The sequence below is a fragment of the Nomia melanderi genome, chromosome 12 (assembly GCF_051020985.1).
Source record: "Nomia melanderi isolate GNS246 chromosome 12, iyNomMela1, whole genome shotgun sequence".
Taxonomy (NCBI): Eukaryota; Metazoa; Arthropoda; class Insecta; order Hymenoptera; family Halictidae; genus Nomia; species Nomia melanderi.
The window spans coordinates 7,867,985-7,889,359 of NC_135010.1; the positions used below are offsets into that span (position 1 = coordinate 7,867,985).

The window sequence follows — 21,375 nt, forward strand, 5'->3', positions numbered from 1 at the left end:
CCCCTGAAGTCCTAGTAAAACTTCTCATAAGCTGTGACGTCTGCACGCATCTGTATATTAATTAATTAATATATTTCTTAAATTCACAATCTTATCTGCAAGGGGCATGACGAAGCTACACTATGTTTGCGTGATCGGTAATTTAGATCCTTAGACATGAAGTCCCATAAAATGTCTAATCTACCCTATCTCTAGTCGGTGATTTTTGGAATCATAATTATATAAGTTAACCCTGTCCCTTGTCTGTGATAAAAGATAACTTTTGCAACATGTAATTTTTATGTTCCTGTTTTACGTAGTTCATTAACATTTTGCTACAAGCCACCAATAAGGTAAGACATTTTTTGAAATCTTCAATATTTCAGATTAACAAGCTACATTGCATAAAACGTTTGTACCAATCTTAACATTGTGGTTTTAACCCATGACTTCAATTTAAAATATTAAATCTCATTAAAAGATGTTTGATTTACTTTTACCCATCGTTGGTATCCATAAATTCTCTTATTAACAATGCGTATATATCAGCTTCAACATTTTACCGCAGATGGCACCACCAGTTAAAAGGGTAAACTTCAGGAAATAAATTATTTATAACAGTTTGCACGTTATTCTAGAAACCAAGCAATTATCATAAACTAAATACGTCATTTAATAGATATTAACGAAAAATCAACTCAAAAATGACATTTATATAAATGCAGAAGTAAAAATTGCTTAAGGAAAGAATTAAATACTAAACATTTCATTTGGTTCACGAGTATTTTTATTCTAGCTTCCAATAATTCTTTTACTTTATGCCTCAATTTTTGTTGCTTATACTTTGAATATCATCTTTATCCATAACATAATAAAAAGAAGGTTACTCTGTTCCAGCTTAAATGATCAAAAAGTCTCGGGGAACTCACAGGACCATGGTGAAAGGACGTAGACACAAATAAACGCTGTTTCTTTCGTATCGTTTTTGTTTTTTTTTCAAAATCGTTTTCTTTATTTTGTAGAAAACTGCGTGATAAGTACACCAATAATCTTGCAATGTCGAAATGTTGCCGATTCATACCGGGGGGCACGAAGGGGACTGTCCGGAGCAAGTTCTATCGATTGGGATTACGCTCGTTTTATTGGTCAGCAGTCTTTTTCCTTCCATCTTCCCGCGAATTTTCACGTCTCTCCTGGTCCGAACAGCCTCCGGGAGGCCCGAGTTTATTGTTACTTTGCTGTTTCTAGCAAGCCAGAGCAGTGAACAACGAACATCATACGTTTTTTTTATTTCTTTTCGTTTTCCTATGTGGTACAATTGGTACAATTCTACTGTATAAAAAACCGTTTACTTTCCCGCGTGGTCCTCGGCACGCTCCAGGAGCTCGAGACCCGTTTTCACCGCCGGGAACGAACGGAAGAAACGAAAAGGGAGAAAAACGAGAACCGCAGAGAGATCCTCCGCGTTTCTAATTTTTCTTCTTTTTCCCGTTCGCCAGCGTTTCCCCGCAGCTCTTCGGAATTTCAAATCTCGCGCCACCTCGAGCGCGGCCACGCGGCTCGGCGCGACTTTCGAATCACGTGGAAACCGTTCTTTTAAAACTCCCCGTCCCGAGATGTGTGACTTTCCTTTTGGTAGAAGCGACCTACTACTTTTAAATGACACTGGTTCCTACAACATCGATCGATTACCTTGAAAAAAGTTTCCCCAATTTCTCGTTTATCTTCGTCTCTCTTTCTCTCTCTCTCTCTCTCCCTCTCTTTTTTTATATTCATTTCCGTTTTCTTATACTCCGCCTGCCCGTACATCACGACAACAACGTAAACGATGAATAATTCGACTCGAATCACACGCGTTGGCTAGTTCGCTTTTCTCTCAGTCACTCCTTCCCTTCCTCTCACCTTTCTTTCCTTTCCGCGCGTCTTTTGTTTTCGTTAATCCCCCACTGTCTCTCCCTCTCTCGCAAACGTTCACTCATTCTCTCCGCCCACGCACACGTTCAGCCACCCCTGTTCGTTCCTTTGGTACCTCGATCCGATCGACAACCGTAAGCAAATAACCGCGGGCAGCTGGACAATCGTTCCCGCGAGCCGGTGATCATCGGGCGGTACCAAAAGAGACGGCGATAAGCAGACCGCGGATCTTTATGCTGTTGTAGTTTCTACGGAACTGTCGAGTACAATGGAAAGTTCGCTTTGATAAGCATCGATGACGTTACTACAGTCTATCCAACGAGGCTGGCTGTAAACAGGTGTGGTAGCTAACTTAGCTGTAGCTCGGACGATGCCAATCGTTTAGGTCTAGAACGTTTCGTTCGTTGGATAGACTATTTTTATTGGGTTATTACCCCGTCAATCGACGAAATAAAATGTTACCCTACTCGAATGTCTAGCAAATAATCCATGAAAACCGAGTGATTCGCATAAAGCTCCGCAGTCCAGCGATAAGACACCGCGGGACGACCTAGAAATTTTGATTCTCGTGTTTAGCATCCGTATCAGTCTGCGGGTCTGTGCATTGATCCGATATCCCCGTAACCCCACCTCCCCGAGTACCCTCGTCGTACGCGTTTTCGGTTTACCTAATAACGTAAATTACAAAGAAAAAAAGGGGAAAACAAGAGAAAAACAAATGAATGATTTACGCTCCAGGATGGGGAGGACCGGACGATCGGATGTTCCGCCGGTTGCCACTGGATACCGGCTAAATACAATGGAAAGATCGAACAACGGTTTCACCGTTCGTCAAGAGTGGCAACCGGTCTGACCCGGTTCCTCCCATCATGGCGGACTAGACACACCAATCTTATCGACGTTTAACGATTAGAATAATTACCGCCCCCGGGGGAAGCGTCAGCCGATTCGTTTATCGTTTTGGCGTATTGAGGCGGCCGATCCGCAATTTTGGTACACCCCGTGAAGAAGAAAAGCTCTCGCGATCGCGCACCGAGATCCGCGTATCGATCGAACGATTCTGATATATACGATATACTTTATATATAAATCCTCCGACGGGACGCACGGCTCAGCATGACTAGATGGACCGGAAGCGGCCGAGGTTGATCAAAGAGTCTGATCACCAGATATCTTTTTTCTTTTTTTTTTCTTCTTAATTTATTTATCTTATTTATATACCGTTTCAGTTCTTCGACGAGGAGTGATCAACCTGGACACCACGCTTCCGAGAATACGTACGAACGATGAGGACAAGACAAACGGGCTTTCGTTCGCAGCGACGCTTGAAATGGCTCCCTTTGCTTCATTTCGAGAGAGATTTTCATTGGAAGAATCAGTTTTTGAACGCTGGAGGATCCTTTTTGGCGTGGCTCGACTTTGTTTAGTGATTCGATCGTCCTCCAGGCTGATATTATGCCCATGGATTAGGTTTGCAGATGTAGATATGACGTTTCGTGTGATTATCGGGACACGGGACGAGAAATGATGTAATCTCTATTGGATCGAACTAATAAAGTGATCGTTTTAAACATAATTGTATCTATCACCGTAATAAGCAATGCTCTCGAGGATCGTCTTAAATAATTGAAGATGAACTTATTTCCTCTATTATAATTTTTACTAGTAGACTACGGGTCTTCTCTATTAGTTTCACTGAAATTTGAAAATTCCTCTACGAGAACGCGAATCAGTTTATTCGCTGAAACGATAAATAATAAAGTCTGCAAACCTGTGAACCACGGACATGTATTAATTCTTCCCCTTTAAATGACTAAAAAATATGTATTGCAATGGTGCTCGATCAAAAACTCGAGTGCCAGGGCGACACGAATATCGATTGCAAATCATTTCGAATTCGTTGGGATCTTCTCAATCGAATGTGAACCATTGTTCCGAGCGTCAGCGTTTCGAGTACCGATCCAACGAGCTAAGCCGTTCGTTTGAGTCGAAATACGCTTTAAAAGTAGTCGCGAACACCGGAGAACATCTCTACGAAGAGACTAGACAGGCAAAATGGCCGCGTTCCCGATCAGTTCGCCACCGATTTCTCACCGAAAGGCCACAAATGATCGAATCTCCTCGCTCGTACCACGCCGTCCGGAAGCTCTGGAGTCAACGAATCGCCGAGTACGGTGTTGCCTCGTTCCATGTTCCATTCGGACTTTAGACTGCCTCTGACCTCTCTGTTCAAGGTAACCGCGAAGCTAAACGAAATATTACCAACGCGTCGATGATACGAATATTTCCCCTAGAATTTGTCTAATCTCTTTCCGTATCGACGATACAACGTTCCTCCCGAATGTCCTTGAGAATTTTCATTTCAAACGAAGGAACAAACAATTGCTCGATGGAAACTACCGTTCTAACGCGGAACGACCATTGTCCTGTCGTTAAGTATATGTACAAACATTTCTCCTAGAAACCATTCGCTAATTCGCATCGCAGCACTGATATATTGTAATTACACGAATCATCGCCGATCAATTTCACCGGAGATATTCATTTCAAAGAAACAACCGCGAGTTAGTCGACGGGGCGATTACTCTAAAGGAATCATAGAGTCTCCCCGCTGCCGCCAACCTGGTCAGTTTTAACGCCAAAAAATTGATAATTCAATGAATTTTATATTCGAAGCGGTTGGCAGTAATTGTATTACTATTTAGCAATCCGGTCCCCTCAGTGACAGAGCTTGAACAGTGCCGATTCAACCTGGTCCGTCGAGGAACAAGTAACGAGGTCAAGCTTTCATTCCTAAAATCGATCAACTGCACGTCTAGTCACCTAGTCCAGCGTTGCCACTAGAGTCTAGGGAATTTCTCACGGTAATTCCCCTAAAACGTGTCGCCAATTTTATTATTCGATCCCCTAGACTCTGTAACATAAGTGTACATCTAATAAAAAATTTCATTAGAGGTTCCTCCTCGGTTTATCCGTGAACAACGCTGGCCTAGATCATCGAATACCCTAAAGCAGAAGGGTCGAACAAGTAACGGGGCAACACCGCGTTGCCTCCAATGATAATACACGATCGACGAAGCTCGAAATCGCTTCTATTCGAGTCCCCAGAGCTTCCAGACCGTTTAAAATTTAATCTAAGTCGATAACAGTTTTTAATTTAACCGAGGCTTGCACAAGACCCATTGGATTTAGCGTATCTGTTCACTCGAATTCACTCACACACGCACTCGCTCTCTTTCTCTCGCACTCCTCTCATCGATTACTCTCTCGTTCGATCGCGAGGGACCGTATTTTATCTCTCTCTTTCTCTCGCTTTCTCTCTCTCTCTCTCTCTCCAGTTTTTTAGTCCGTTATTATTCGTTCATCTCATCTCGTTTCTTTTTCGTTTTTGTTTCTTTTTCCGTTCATTCTTTCCATTGTTGCTTCCGTTTTCGCATAGAGAATTACGATTAAATTTCTTGATCACCTAATATTGCATGCGCGTGAACACATTTTTCAACGATGGAACAAATTGGGATCGATTCCTCGGCACCCTCAGCTGTGCGCCGCTGAGAGAAACGGTTGAGTGTCGCGTCTGTCGGTGTTTAACGTGTTCCTGTATGAACGTGTGTGTGTGTGTGTGTGTGTCTCTGTGTGCGTGTATGTAGAACTGCCCGGACATTCGTCGAAAGAATCGGATTTTCCTTTTTCATTTTTCATTTCACGCGCGTATATGCACGCATGTACGCACGCTTGCATATTCGCCCGTGAACGCGTGCACGCGTACATCTTTCTCTGTGTCTGCATTTTCTTTTTTTTCGTTTCCTGTTTCATCGGCATTGGTTCGTTTTTGCTACGCGTATTTCGACGCCAAATGTTGGTTCGTCGCCGGTTCCCGTGGCTGGCCTCGGGTGTGCACAGCTGCTAACGTGTCACGTGGCACGGAATCTTAAGGACTCGATGGTCTAGAATACTCTCAGGTGCGCAGAGATTTCGGAGAAATCGAAAGATCGATTTGATTGATGCGGACAAGATTCTGCGGAAGTCGGAGGATTTTTAATTTTCCTTTGTTTTTGTCTTTTTTTTGTTTTTTTTTTCGTTTTCTTGTTGTTTCGGAGGTTTTCTTTTGTGTCAGGCTCGAGAGTCTGTTGTGTCACAACCGGGCCACGGCCATCAAGGCAAACCTGTTCGGTAATTTTCTTTGCAATTTTACCCCTTCGTTCTTACAGTTTTAAGGATTACAATAATTGGTGACTTCTCATGAGATACTTCAGTAGTTTCGTTCTGTCCCGAGCTCGAGAACCGAAATCGACGGCGATCGATCGATCAATTATCTCCCGATGTGTTCTATTTTATCTGTGACATTTCGCCGAACCTGATAACGGATCAACGGGTACTTTAAAATCGACGGAAGTAAGTAATCCCGGTGGATTATTCGTGAGGAAATCTCTGTTGCAGGTTGGGTCTTTCGGATTCCGATAATGGATAAATAATAAATGGATCTTACGAATAACGTGAATAAATTAGTTACTATTCATATATACGCATCAGAGAAATATCGTTCGCCGAAAGAAGGTAGATTTTTCAAACCGCGAGCAGTTGGTAATAATGAATTACTTTTCGTTACAAATGCACAGTTTCATCATTTAAATTTCAATTCGAATATCCGTGGTATTTTCCGTTTGACGGCGGCGCCGTGAATTGAAAAGAGAACGATAGAGAATACACTTGAAGTATTCCGAAAGGAAAATATATATATACATATATATTTATATATAAAATATTTGCTCACTGATGCAGTGATTATAAAATTAAAATTCATAAGAATAATGAATAACAACCCAACAGGAACATCGAATTAATTTAAGAATGAGGAAAAGATTGCACCGGACTCAGTCGTCGACTCTCGGTTCATCGTCAAGGCAGATCTCGTCCTATTTCGTCAAAAACTGAAGCCTTATCTATCTGAATAATAATAAAGTAGCGTTATATCAGACATCGTGCGAGCCATTGGGAACGCGGCGGGACGCGCGGCTTCTCGCGGCTTCCGTTCACCGATGAATCGATCTCCCTTTCATTTTCGCCTGCACGCTATTCTCTTCTAATACCAATCACTAAAACGTGAATGCCAATCTCGCCCGATCAATGTTTCCCGACACGTTGGCCGATTCAGTCGCGTAGTAAATACAAAATGAAGTTTCCGCATTAAAAAGCCACGCTCGACGCGATATTTTTAAGTTGAATGTACTAATCTTACTATTTGCCAATTAAGTTATTAACCGATAAACTGAATCTTTCGCTGGATTATCTATAAAAGACAATCTAAAGCTCTTACATTACCATATTAATGCGCGTTAGACGACATAAAAATGAACGACAAATTAAGTAGACGTCAACATACTATAAAATGAAATGCTCGTAGTTATTTTTAAATAACAAAGCCACGAACGGTTACCGAACGCGCATCATAAACCGGTCAACGTGTCAAAGTGTCAATTCAAAGTTACACCATCCCCTCGCCAATTTCCATTCTAACATTTCCCACTTCCATGGGAAATAACTGAAAGACACCTCGTTGAAGGAACATCGATTCACCAGTGTCCCAGGCGAGAGGGCAGCGCGTCCCGAAGCGTCCCCCCGGCGCGTCAACTCGTGTTTATGCGTGGTGTAAGGTATTACTTTTAATCAGTATATAGCATATCATTTTTAGTCGTAATAATTATATTGATATTGAACTACCTAACCTAATATGTACAGAGTTTCTTTTCTTTACGCTCTTGGCACTACTTTTCCTCTGATACTCTCCCTTTCATTCTCTCTAGCATACACGTGTAGCCCAGGCATACGCGAAAACAGAGACCTCTCCCGCGACCGCGCGCCGCCATTTTGCTCCCGTCCTCCATCTTGCGACCGGCTTCACGGGCCGACCGGAGGAAGAGCGTCGTCCTGCCATTCACACACGTGTAACCCACTCACACCGCGTTCGTCATTTACCCGAGAAAAAAAAAACGGCCCTTGAACGGGGGTTTGTGTCCGGTACCGATACCCCGCCAGAGTCCGCCCCGTAAATTCCCCGTTTGTTTCGCTTCTCCCCCGCCTGCTCGCTCGCCGCATCGATAGAGCGCAGGTCTCGCGCGCGAAATAACCGCCAATAAATAATTTACTAAGTCTTTTGTCGCAGGGAACAAACTTCAACTCGATGGATCCATGATCGTCCGTGGGACACGTACGCGCTCGTGATGATCCTCCGGCCCCTTCAACGTCCCAGATGAACATCGACGGAAAGACGTAGGCGGCGATCCCCTAAAACCGTTGGCCGGGTTCGACTGATCGCGCGTGGGTCCTCGATCCCCAATCGTGCGTGTAGGCCTTGTCTTCGTGTCTCTCGCCGTGAGACACTTCTCGTCGTCCCCCCCACCCCCCCGCCGTGCGTCCCGTTTCGTTCGTTAGCGCTTTGGAATTGTCTGAGATCTAGGCTCCGAGACTGGCCTCTTCTTCGTGGATGATATCGCTGTCAGCGACGAGCATCGAGGAAAAAAAAATGTAGGGTGCATCGCAGGACCCACGACACCCGAAAACCAGCCCGGCACTACCCTCCTCCCACTTCAACGACGAGGACCGCGCAGCGTCGCCTTCAACGTCCCCGGGACTGTTGGAGTACCATCCAGCCGGTCGCCGGGAGGATCTCGTCGGTCTCTTTGTCCTCGGTTGTCTTTCTTTCCCGGAGTCAGCGGGATCTCGCTGCCGCGGCCACTCGCCCGGGCAATCCGCTTTCATCTGCGCGGGACGCGAGGAGGCAGCATCGGCTGGCCGAAGTTTCTCCTGCAAGTCAGTCTTGAGGGATCCTCGACGCCTCGAGGATTCTCGAGGGCAGAACGACGACGACGATCCCGGTGTCCTTCTTCACCTCGCCACTTTCGATATCTTCGTCCTCTTCGTCGTCCACTTCGTCATCCTCTTCGTCATCCCCTTCATCGTCTTCTGTTTCCTTCTTCCCTTCGTCTTTCCCGTGCGTCCCGTCCTCGTCAGCTAGTTCCTTGTTCCGTTCCGCTTGGTCCGCGCCGCCGGCTCGTCGCCGCTTCCACGAGATCCTTGCGCGGCGTCCGTCGACCCCGGGGAATCGCTCGGCCCCCGGCGCCGCCGCGGCCTCGAGTGTTCTCCTTCGTCTCGGCCGCGCCTCGGATCAGACGTGCTGCTGATGGTGATTGTGGTGCTGCTGCTGCTGGCTCTCGTCCGTCTCGCACGGCACCACCGTCAGGCTGGACAGGTTGCTCAGGTTGCTGCTCGACTCGGAATAACTGGACAATGTCGGCCTCCTGGGTGGCACCACCACCGCCGGCGTCGAGCTGCCCGGGCTCGGGAACTTTCGGAACACCCTCAGCAACGAGCTTCCCGCGCTGTGGCAACGGACTATCCGGTCCGGCGCGTCCAGCAACGCCGATTGGCTCCTATACGGCGGCGGGCTCTCGCTGTCGAACACCGTCCGGTTCGGCGGCGGTCGCACGCAGTTCTGGTATATCTCGCTTTCCTGGAATCCGAGGAATTCGTTGGGATTAGTTTCGGTGTTTTCATGGCTGATAGAGAAATTATTGATCGGGCTGAGTTTTGGTGGATCGTGATACTGGAACCAGCGTACCAGACAAAATCACTGGTTTCGGGTGCCTTGTTTCGCGATTGTTGGTAGCTTGAAAGTACGAAATGTTTGAAAAGATTTTTAGGATAAATAGTTTCAAAGTTACAATGTTTAGAAGGGATTGGTGTTAAATGTATTAAATTGTTGGCAGTTGTAGCGTTAATACTAGGTTTACGAGCATTTGTCGCACAATCCAGTCTATTGTTCCCAGAAAAATTGACGTTCGTTCATTTAAATCTAAGAATTGACGTAAAATTCACTAATAAGGATTATAATCGACATGTACCATATCATAGTTATAACACTCGATGTGCGTCACATTGACGCGTTTCGCAAACCTAGCGTTAATACGGAACGAGTTGCTCTGTTGACGGATTATAGTCTTAAATGATAGTATAGACGTTACTGTTGAGGCTTTTAGGCTGCACTTTGGAAAGCTTCCTACGTCTCTGAATAAATAAAAATATGCAAAAATTAGGAACGAGGAAAAATATTCTCAGATGTCAGCGGTGTTCATTTCGCAAACGTCTTTTTACGCTCAACGCTGCGTTGCTTTCACCAACTGTATAATAGTTTCAATCTCTTCCTATTGTATTCTAATTCACCGGCCATTAATCCAGAAGATTTCAATTGCAAGCAGTAACATGAGTTATGACCAAATATTTGAGCAGCCAACCCATCAGCGCCGCATCTCATATTTTCCATTTCTCAATTTCTCACTTTCGAGCCTTTAATCCCGCTTTGGTCTAGACAAATTAAACAAACATCATTATAATCTACATCTGCCTCAAGTTTCTCGCACGGCAAAACAAACCGAACTCTTTAGCTGCGTCACTAATTATGCTCACGCGAGTGTTCGCGAGTAATCGTCGAGCCAACAGGTTAACGACTGTATAAAATCGACCGATGAAAGTCTCTAAAATCTCGAATGCCGATCTACGATCCCCTTTATCCAGGCATCTTGTCCGGAGCGCAACGTCGCGAAAAATTCGCCGTGCAACAAGAAAATCGAAAATTATCGATGATCGCCGGCCGAACGTGTTCGAAGCCAATCAAGTCGGAATACCAACCGTGACCCCGGCGGTCGTTTAATATTCGCGAACGCTCGCCGATGACGAAGCGCAATAGGAATCGGTGTAGCGAACACGGGAATCCGCTCGCGTCGCCGAACAGCCGCGAATAAATAAATATTTTTTTCGGTCATTCGCCGGACGCCGCGCTAGAAACGCGGTGTCGTCGCTCCTTAGACGTCAACGGGTTGCGACGCGCCATCAGGGGCGTAGGATTACTGAAATTCTAACCGGTGACCCTCGAAAATGCGCCTCGATGCTGCCGGCATCCACAGGGTAGAACACGAGACCGTTTTCGCGTCTCTGTGGATGGAATGTTCTCGGATATGCGGCTCGTTGGGACACGAAACGGCCGATCGTGCGATTAACCCCGTGGCGAATGTCTAAACGGTACGACAGAATTGTTCTCCGAAGAGTTTGGGGTGTAATTTACGGCTTGAGCTGGTTAAAATTTGTTAAAAACAATTTCGAATATATATTGAAGAATTTTGTTTAATTTCTACTGTGTCATTTGAAAGATTCTAATACTTATGGTTTATAAAACGAAAATAGAAACAATAATTTAGTTTAATGTTTGTCTTCTTCTTTTAACTTATTTCAACAAATGTTGATATATTTTTTCATATTCAAAATATTTATCACGAAACGTCTGTACTCTATATTTTAACAAGACTTCAAAGAAAAATCCAAACGTCAGATGAAACCTAAAACTGCAGAACTTCGAAACTTCTTTCATTTCCCAAAAGAAATGTCAAAACACGGCTAGGATCAAAGGGTCCGAGACTAGAAATCATCCTTGAGGAATGAAAGCGCACTCGGGTGCACAAAAATGCATCAAAGAATCCCCAAGAACGGTCCGTGACTCACAGAACAGTATGCTCGTCGGCTACGGTGTGAATAGTCGATCGACTGCTCGCGACGTTTCGAGATATCGAACGTGGTATTAGCCGTTGCCGGGATCCCCGGGGGAAATCAAGTCCCGTCGAAGAAACCCGATTAACCGCCTCGAAAAAGATCTGCTCCATCGGGAATATTTTAAGAGGCGCGCGCGTTACGCGCCCGGCACGCTAATTGCGCCTTAGAATATTCCGAGCCAATTAGCGCGTTCGGGTCGACATTAATTACGGTAAATCCAGCGCGAAGAGGTGGGATGGGAACGGACGGACGGACGGACGGATGGATGGATGGATGGATGGGGAAATCGACACTCGAGCGGTATCTAACGATCCCGAAAAATTGGCGAAACAGATCTCGCGCGGACCCAGCGTTTAACGACCGACTGAGTTTTCAGCAGCTCTTCAGACTAGCGTTGTAAAAAGTTTGAGTCCTCGAAGCTTCGAGGTTCGAGCTTAAAGGTGGAGTCTTGAAGGCTCAGATTTATGTGAACATTGAGTCTTCGAAGCTTCGAGGTTCAACCTTAAAGACTGAGGAGTCTTGAAAACTTAGAGTTCTATTAAGAACGAGTTTTCAAAGTTTCAAAGACTAGCTTTAACGATCAAGTCTTCGAAGCTTCAAGTCTCAATCTTAAAGGCTGAGAAGTATTGAAGACTTAGAGTTCTATAAAGACTGAATCTTCAAAGTTTCAAAGACTAGCTTTAACGAAGTCTTCGAAGCTTTAAGGCTCAACCTTAAAAGCTGAGGAGTCTTGAAGACTTAGAGTTCTATAAAGACTGAATCTTCAAAGTTTCAAAGACTAGCTTTAACGAAGTCTTCGAAGCTTTAAGGCTCAACCTTAAAAGCTGAGGAGTCTTGAATACTTAGTCTTAATGGAACTCTAAGTCTTCAAGACTCCTCAGTTTTAAGGTATTCAGAGTTTAAGTTTAACTTTTAAGAGTCTTCAGAGTTTCAAAGGACAACCTTAAAGATCAAATCCTCAAAGTTTCAAAGACCAACCTTGAAAGCCGAGTCTTCAAAGCTTCAAAGACCAACCTTAAAGACCGAGTCTTCAAAGTTTCAAAGACCAACCTTAAAGACCGAGTCTTCAAAAGTTCAGAGCTGAACTTTGAAGTTTTGTAAGTCTGTTGCTATATTAACACCATATTGACACAGTATCCATATACCAATAAACGACTCGAGTCTTCGAACACAAACATTTGAGCATCGAAGACTTCAATTTCTACAGCTCAGATCTTCAGCTACAACCTCCAATACTCAAGGGCGAGAATTCATTGTTACAGCACTAAATGAAATCGATTCCACCATTAGACTAACATAAAATTCCCTATTTAACACTAAAACTACCGATCAGTTAAACAGACTTTTTGAAATTCTATAGAAACTCTAAGAGTGCATCTATCGAGACTTCAATTGATTTACAATTGTTTGCGTCCTAAATCAATTTCTCTAATAATTTCTCAGAGGAATATCTGTTATCTTTTTAACAATTGCAAAAAGAAGAAATCAGAAATGGTCCATCTGACATGTCTAGTAAGTTCAGCATTAAAGATCTCTAGTTCATTGCGAGTTTTTAATGTTACTGGAACGTTTCGTGTTATCTTCTTACTAATCGCAGAACCAAGACATTAGAAATGGGTCATTTTGACCTATCGGGTAGTTTTAATGTTAAATGAACTCTTCGCGTAGAATCCAATAACAAAAAGTCTTTCCGATGAATTGAGCACCCTGTGGAACACAGTGAGACCAACGGAGCTAATTACCGTGGCATACAGTTAATGGACACCAGGAGCCGCGATGTTAACGGAGGATACGAAAAGTGGGGCTAAAACGCGCGACTCCAGGTCCGCTCAACACCTGCGAATCGACGGCGAACACACGCCGAGTGGAGCGCGGTGGTACGCGGACCGTGAACAATTTATCCATTTTTACACGCGTTATTAACCCCGGGCGACCGACGCTTCTTCGAAAACGCGCGCTTATTACCGGCCGGCTGATCAACGCCCGGTTTAATTAATGGAACCGGGATATATTGAAAAACTTCTGTCGCGTTTGTTTTGAACGAACGCTGGGGTAGTTCGCGCGGTAGAGAATTGTTCCACAAATTTTGTTTTAGGGGTTTTAATTTTGCTGATACGATATGTGGTCGGGGATCGGCGATGCGGATATATTCGGCTGCAGGCAAATGTACACGATAGAAATGCAAATGGTAATGGATTAATTAATTTTTTACTTTAAATTCTCCATACGATGAAATAACTGCCCAGAGGGTTGCATTGTGGATAAAGATTTTCATTTCAGTAAATTGTACTGTAATAATACGATCGATACACTGTTCCGTCTCTGTAGAAACTGCTTACTAATTTTCACCACCGAATTGCATAGTTAATCTAGAAAGCAACACAACTTTTACGAAATTCAATTTTTATTTCATTCCTACCCTAACAAAACCATAGACAAAGTCTCCATTTAACTCTTCCATTATTCTAAATTAGTCCCTATAAATATATTCTCATTCGCATGAAAATCCCCATTCCAGTGCAAGATAATCTGTTCCAAAAGGGCCGAATTTTGAACTTAACCCTTTGCGCTCCTATGTCGAGCGTGAATCATCAGTTTTATTCACAGGTGTGATTCTTTCTCAAGAGATTTCTAACCCTCTACGGACTGAATGTTTTTAGTATGAAATTAATAAATATCAACCTATAAATACAAATTAACAATGAATTGAATAGTTTCAATAATTTCATTGAAACGAATATACCTTGTAACTTCGAAGTTACAATAACGTTCAGTAAACTTGCACGAGCCTATAGAGGGTTAAAATATTATGTTATTATATTATTTTCAATACTATTAGTAAGAAGAAACACTGCTCCTTACAAACTATTTTTTCAAATGCGTTTCAAATGAGATACCGTGATAATGCACCGAGTCATCGGGGAAGAAATGCAAAAGAAATTCGGAGTGCAAAGGGTTGGAGCCTCAAGGCAGGGGATAATTTTAAAATTAGAAGTTGGGAAAATGCGCTGAGTGTACCTGCTCGGGGTCGCGCAGATGGAGGGCGGTGTGCGCTCCGTACGGACGCTCCTCGCCGTCCGGAAGTTGGAGCCGCGGGGGTAGGTCGAGGGCGAGGTCCTGCCGGACACTTCCGGCGCGGATCGCCCTATCCCTGGCGGCGGCGACCATCGCTTCCTGCATCCCGTCGGTGGCTCCTTCGCCGACTCCGCCGCCTCCTCCGCCGCCGCCGTCGCCCACGCCGGCGCCACCACCGCTCGGATCACCCTCCAGTCCACCACCGAGGCCACCGTGACCGCCGCTGCCTACCTCCATTCCTGGGCTCACCGACAGCATCTGGAAAATCAAACGAGATTTCGAGTTGAAACAATCCCTTCTGATATTCTGATCTTCGATGCGATAGCATTTTAACCCTTTGCACTCGAGAGGCGACTCTCGGTGGCCATTCGATTGAACGCAGCAGAATTATAAAGTGAGGAATTCAATGTAAAATTTTGAATAAGGTATTAACACATGAAACAGAAATAAAACAATTCTGCCCTATGATTTATAGATGTTTCTTTATGTAAGTTGCAAATAACATTGTTCATATCTCGTCAGAAGATAATGAATGTTTGTAATGAAAAATGTTGTCGAGTGCAATGGATTAACCCTTTGGCTCCTGCGCTCGTATATAATTCTGTCGTAGCCAAAGGATTAACCTTTTGCGCTCGAGAGACTTTCGGTGGCCATTCGATTGAACGCAGCAGAATTATAAAGTGAGGAATTCAATGTAAAATTTTGAATAAGGTATTAACACATGAAACAGAAATAAAACAATTCTGCCCTATGATTTATAGATGTTCCTTTATGTAAGTTGCAAATAACATTGTTGATATTTCGTCAGAAGATAATGAAAGTTCGAAAAATATTGTCGAGTGCAAAGCGTTAACACTTTGCGCTCGAGAGGCGACTCTCGGTCGCCATTCGATTGAACGTAGCAAAATTATAAAGTGAGGAATTCAATATAAACTGTTGAATAAGGTATTAACACTTGAACTACCGAGCATTTAATACGATTAATGTGTAATTCCTATAAAAATTGTAAGAATAGATTATTTCCAGTTTCTTCAGACATTCATTGTATTATTTAAGTGAGACTATTTATTTTTACGATCGATTCGGGTATTCAATCGTTTTAACCATTTTTACTGGTACGGTAAAAGGTTAATCTTTTGCGTACTAATGTATTAACTTTCGTATTTAGAATGTGAAGCCGCAAACAAATTATTTCATTTCTTGAACAGCAAGTATTTAGTTTCCGTTTTCAATATTATCTAAGCATTTGATGTATAATCTGGCTTCATTTGCTGACGGTTTTCTATAGTTCGATGAATCTTCGTCCGCGAAGGGTGAACCCTTAGCACTCCACCTGATTTTATAATTTACCAGCAACCCGAAGACATTTTTACAGTACTCGTGAAGAATATGAAAAAATATTATAACATTTCTCAGATTTTCTGTTTGTTCTTAGAGAAAGATTTGCGTATGCAGTAAATGGATTAATCGTAGGGTAATCTTTTCACTTTTGACGGTGGAAATATTTAATGTTATAAGTGGTAGTAGAGGGCATAGAGTGCAAAGGGTTAATAAGGTAACCCTTCTGGTTCGATTAATACGGATGATTTAATTAATGTGAATTTTGATCTTTGATACGATAGTATTTTCAATAGAGTAAACCTTTTGATTCGATTAATACGGATGATTTAATTCATGTGAATATTAATTAGTTAGTAAATAGTAAACGGCTGGGTACATATACAATTGAGTATACTGAATTTATAATGCAGATTTCGATGAATCTTTAACGGTCCGTTTTTACGAAAATAGTTTGACCGAAGTGAATTATGTAGTCTCTCTAACGTTAATCTTGGTACTTATTTTTTCCCCTTTGATTTACTCAGTGCAACCTCGTGCTTTGTAATATCGATCGAAACTCGTGGCGTAGGTTCCGGTTTAATAAACACGGGTATTATTCATTTATTTGCAGTCAAAACAGAACGTCGCTTTCGTGTAATCAATATTCAATATTCAGAGTAAACATAACCTTACAACGAAGGTAGAAATCTTTCTACCGCGAATAATGATTCTTTCATTTATGAAAGATAGTAGAAATAATTAGTAATTGTTTAGGATCACAGTAGCCATATCACGCTATGATCTATCTACTTGTGTTGCAAAATACTTTTATTTAACACGTTGAATGCCGTGGGGGTCATTGGTGACCCCCAAACAAATCGAATTACTATAGTTCATTCAATTAAACGTTGATTATTTGAAAACATCTCTATATTATAAATAATACTACATAATGCGGTGACATTCAGCTAAATGAACATGTAATAATAATAACACAATTCAATGAAATGATTTGATATTATATTTTTTCCATTTTGTGTATTTTGCTATATGAAATAGTGCAGCGTTCAACGTGTTAAAATCAAGTTTCTTATTGTAATTGTTGTTCAGCAATTTGTAAGCTCCGGCCATTGGAACACCGTGGCAGTCAACGTGTTAACCCTAATCGTACCACGTGTTTTTATAACGAATCATACCACGATGAGACTCTCAGTCACTTATGAGAATAAAAGGAACGATCAAGATGTTATTGTTTCCGTTTATAGAGTTCAAATTTTAAAAGCCTAAAGAAACTTTTGAAAATGCAATATGAAATAATCAAGAAATTTAAGTAAAACATTCAAATGTGACTCAAAGTCACATCGTGGTGCGATTAGAGTTGAAGAATTCAAATTTCCCGAAAGAAAGTCACCCCGAGCAGAAATCGCACGCGTGTACCGCATCCCGAATTCGACCGGCCCGGCAATTAATAATTTATCAACCACCTGCGGTTAGCGTCGCTCGACGCATTACCAGCGGAAATAACCGGAGAGAACACTTAACCTAACGACAGTGTCTTGAGAACGGTAAGTGGACCGTTTCCACGGGCTACTAAATATCGTAACCGTGCCGCGGACCTGTCGCGAAACTCCAACCCTCTCGGAGCACCTACGCGCCGAAAGGGTGGTAGATCGTCGAATGTGCGCTGCGACTCGTGTAGAATTTTATAAACATTATTTGCTAAATAGTATTTATTATTAATTAACACGTTGGATGCCATGGAGGTCACCGGTGACCTCAATCAAATCGAATTACTACAATTCATTCGATTAAACGATGATTATTCGACAACTTTTCTATATTACAAGCAATACCACCTAATGCAGTGACATTCGACAAGATAAATCTGCAAGAATAATAACGTAATTCAATTGCATAAGTTGATGTCACATTATTTTTATTTTGTATACTTTTCTCGGCAAAATCGTGCGGCACTCAACGTATGAATAATAATATTTGCTAATACGAATCCTAATCGTCTACGCATAAACCTCAAATTTCCGAAATCTAGACGAACGAATATCAATTTTTCTAAAAACAATAGAACAAACTGTACAATAAATGTCTGTAAATCTAGCGTTAATATATAAAACATTGCAATAAAATAGTTTCCTTCCTGAATTTATATGTGAAGTTAGTTTCTCGTTAGAAAACGTCGAGCATTTCCAATGAAACACTTTTGGAGTGCGAAAGGTTAACCCCTTGCCGTACAATGACGAGTGAGACTCGCGATGAAGATTTCTAAATTAATTTAATAATCAAAGCTGTTCATGACCCACGGAGAGGAAAGATCTATTTTGCTATTATCAATGTATTGTCTTCAAATGAAATGTCCACTTGAAGTAGAATGGAAAATTTTGTTACATTTCTTCTAAATCGTTGATAGTAAAATAACCACAAGCTTAGTAAAGTAAACAGTACGCCAAGGGGTTAACCCTTAGCGCTCCAGGTTGTTTTGTAATCTATCAGCAACTGAAACTAATTTTTATAGTCTTCCTAGCGAAAATGAGAAATGCTATAACATTTCTTCGATCTTTTATTTTCCATCTCAGTATAAAATTCGGATATGTGGAAGATCTAATAATTTTGGGGTACTTTCCTTAAGATTCATTAAAATATTTAATATTATAACTGGTGCAATATTGGAGCCTACAGAGTTCAAAGGGCTAATTAGTCGCTAACAAAAAATGTTCCCAAAGTCGATCTTTATTTAGGGCGTTTTTAGGTGTCGTCCGCCTATAAGCGGACCGCTGTCTTCCGGCGTCGGTTTACGATCAGGGCCCGGCTCGTATCCCGCGGAATAAGATAACGATACGAACGCAATCTAAAACCGGAACCCGACGCGTTTGTCGCGCGTAAAAGTTTTAGGGAGCCGCACCGGCGGCGACGAGCGGATTTTTATCGTGTCGGTACGGGAAATTTTCGCGTATCGATCGTAAAACGTGGCGGACGATTGAAAACCGGCGGATTCTTATTGGATCCCGCCCGCCCGTCCGGCCCGGATTACGCTCGACGGATTCTATCGCGCGGGATTTGTTTATCGGAGCTCGACTAGCGGACGTTGATTGGGGAATTTTAATGTCGGTCGCGATTAATGGCCGCGTGGTGTTATAACGGGTTCGTTTCAGTTTCATTTTCGTTGAGAATTGGGTTTTCAAGATTTCGCGATGGAAATTCGTAGAATTCGCTGGGAAATAGGGATATTTTTATATCTAAGGTTTTATATCTGTATAAGATTATTATCTAATATATATTTAGAAGATTTTGTACCTATACAAGAAATATTTAAATATCTTCGAACGGTAAAAAGTGTAAATAAAGTCGGAAACGATGTGAAAAATGGCTCTTAATATGGAGCACCTAGGGAATTTTGAAAGAAAATGATTTTTATCGTGAGAAATGAATATTTGTGGGATTAAAGAAGATAAATACATTGAAAGAAGTAAATTTGTAGCAAATTGCTTTCGAATAGTGAGCAACGAACATGTTCAATGATGAATCTAAGCTTTTGGCTTATCTGTATTAAGATATTTGATTATTTTCGACTTTTAGAAAATTTAGCGTACTACTAAACGCAATGCTTCGCATTTAATGGCAAATCGTTAATTGATGTCCAGCTATTAATATGTTTTCTATTAGTAATGACGTGTCTCCCATGGTAGACATATCAAGCTATTTATTTTCCGAAATATTGCGTTGTTCCACACTACCAGCTCTTTCATATTAGGCGCCTTTACCCCATTTGTGACAGTTCTACATTTCACACAAACGAAATTAAATTAATTTTATAGACATTGTTGGTTAAAGCTACAAGATACGGTATTATATTTAAAAACTCAACGACTCGTTTCAGTTCCATTTTTCCGATACTTTGTTTACACCATCTATATTGAATAAAACATTACAACCAAGAAGATCGCCAGCGAAACAAACGTTAGTAAAGAACATATTAACACAGCGTTCGAATTCAAAATGTTAATACTTCTCGTGTTATACTTTTTAATCACAGAACGATACGAGTTTGATCTGCTTCAGTTTAATCAGTAGAAGGTATTCGAGAGCGACAGGTTATGAAGTTATAGAAATTGTATATTTAACAAAATATTATTTTCTATGGAAGAGAACTAAACAGCAGGAACTTCTATGACGACCTAATACAATTCGGAAGCTTCGACTAGCAAAGAAAACTTCTTCCCAATTTTTCCAAAGTAGCCTGTAAATTACAACTTCCATGAAATCTCCTAGATTGCTTCTAACTCTAGCCCATTTAATTCTAAACGAACGGACTTTCGTTGACTTATTCCTCTTCCCCGTAAAGCAAAGTATAAAACCCAGAATCCATCAGCCGACTTGAATCCAATCTCAAACGCACCGACAAACAATCTGATATTTCCTTTTACCATCGTTACTCCCGTATAAACGTTGTTACTCCGAAAACATTAGATCTTGATCATTCTTAGCCCAATTATGTTCTGCCTGCTCCTTTTCCCGTGCATCCTAATGGGCCATCAAACTCCTCCCTTATGCGGTTGCTTGTCCGCGCCGCGGGAAGCGTATAAAGAGCCCGCGGCACGTCGTTCCGCGACGCTCGCTGGGAATTTCCATGAAAATTCGAACAGTTTAACCGGCGAAACGGTGATTCGATCCCGGTGCATATCAGCGTGCCGCCGCTTAAACGAAAGTTACAGTCCGCGTCGCTCTGAATCAACGGTCAATTTTATCATCGCATAAAACGGATCGCTCCTAACGTCGCTGTCCGCGACTTTCTCCTTTTTTCCGGCGCGCCGCCCGGCGAACGACTAATTCAATTATTTCGCCCGCGGATTTAACGGGCGCCGTTTCTTTTTTAATGGAATCGCGCGTTAATTCGCCACGCTGATGTTCCCGATGCCGACTATTCGCTTAATCGTCATCCGCGGCGTCGTAAACGCGGGACCGTCTCCCCGCGGTCTTTTCATTAGGCCGCCGCGGTTTAATCCGCTTCCGCGTCGAATTCGACGGGGCCTTCGTTATCGGTGTTCGATTTCGCGCGGTGGATTTCGCTGGAACGGAACAGGACAAACACGTCGAATCGAATCGACGCATAATGCGACCGTCTGTAGATAAAACCTCGAAATTCGACTATTCGCACGACGAAAATTGAATGCGACTAATGTGTTGTAAGTAGTTTCTGTTATACAAAATGATTTTCATTCGAAAAATACAGATTTTGGGCGAATAAATTCCGTTTCTCTATTTGTGTAACGTTTGAATCGAATTGCAACATATGTATTGTCATCGAAAAAACTGAAAAGTCAGAAATTCGACTGTTCGCATGACGAAAATTGAATGCGACTAATGTGTTGTAAGTAGTTTCTGTTATACAAAATGATTTTCATTCGAAAAATACAGATTTTGGGCGAATAAATTCCGTTTCTCTATTTGTGTAACGTTTGAATCGAATTGCAACAT

The 21,375-nt window shown here is 42.3% G+C and overlaps 1 protein-coding gene across 1 annotated transcript in view; it reads right to left on the bottom strand.

The window, feature by feature from the left end:
• Positions 1-798: 798 nt before the first annotated feature.
• The window catches only part of LOC116426268 (uncharacterized), a 194,186-nt gene continuing 173,609 nt past the window's right edge, over positions 799-21,375 (bottom strand). Inside the window, exons 4-5 of the mRNA XM_076372797.1 lie at positions 14,509-14,823; positions 799-9,400 (exon numbers count right to left, since the gene is read on the bottom strand). Of these exons, the coding sequence (XP_076228912.1) occupies positions 9,056-9,400; positions 14,509-14,823 (660 nt within the window). The 3' untranslated portion in view covers positions 799-9,055. The remainder of the gene's footprint in view (positions 9,401-14,508; positions 14,824-21,375) is intronic.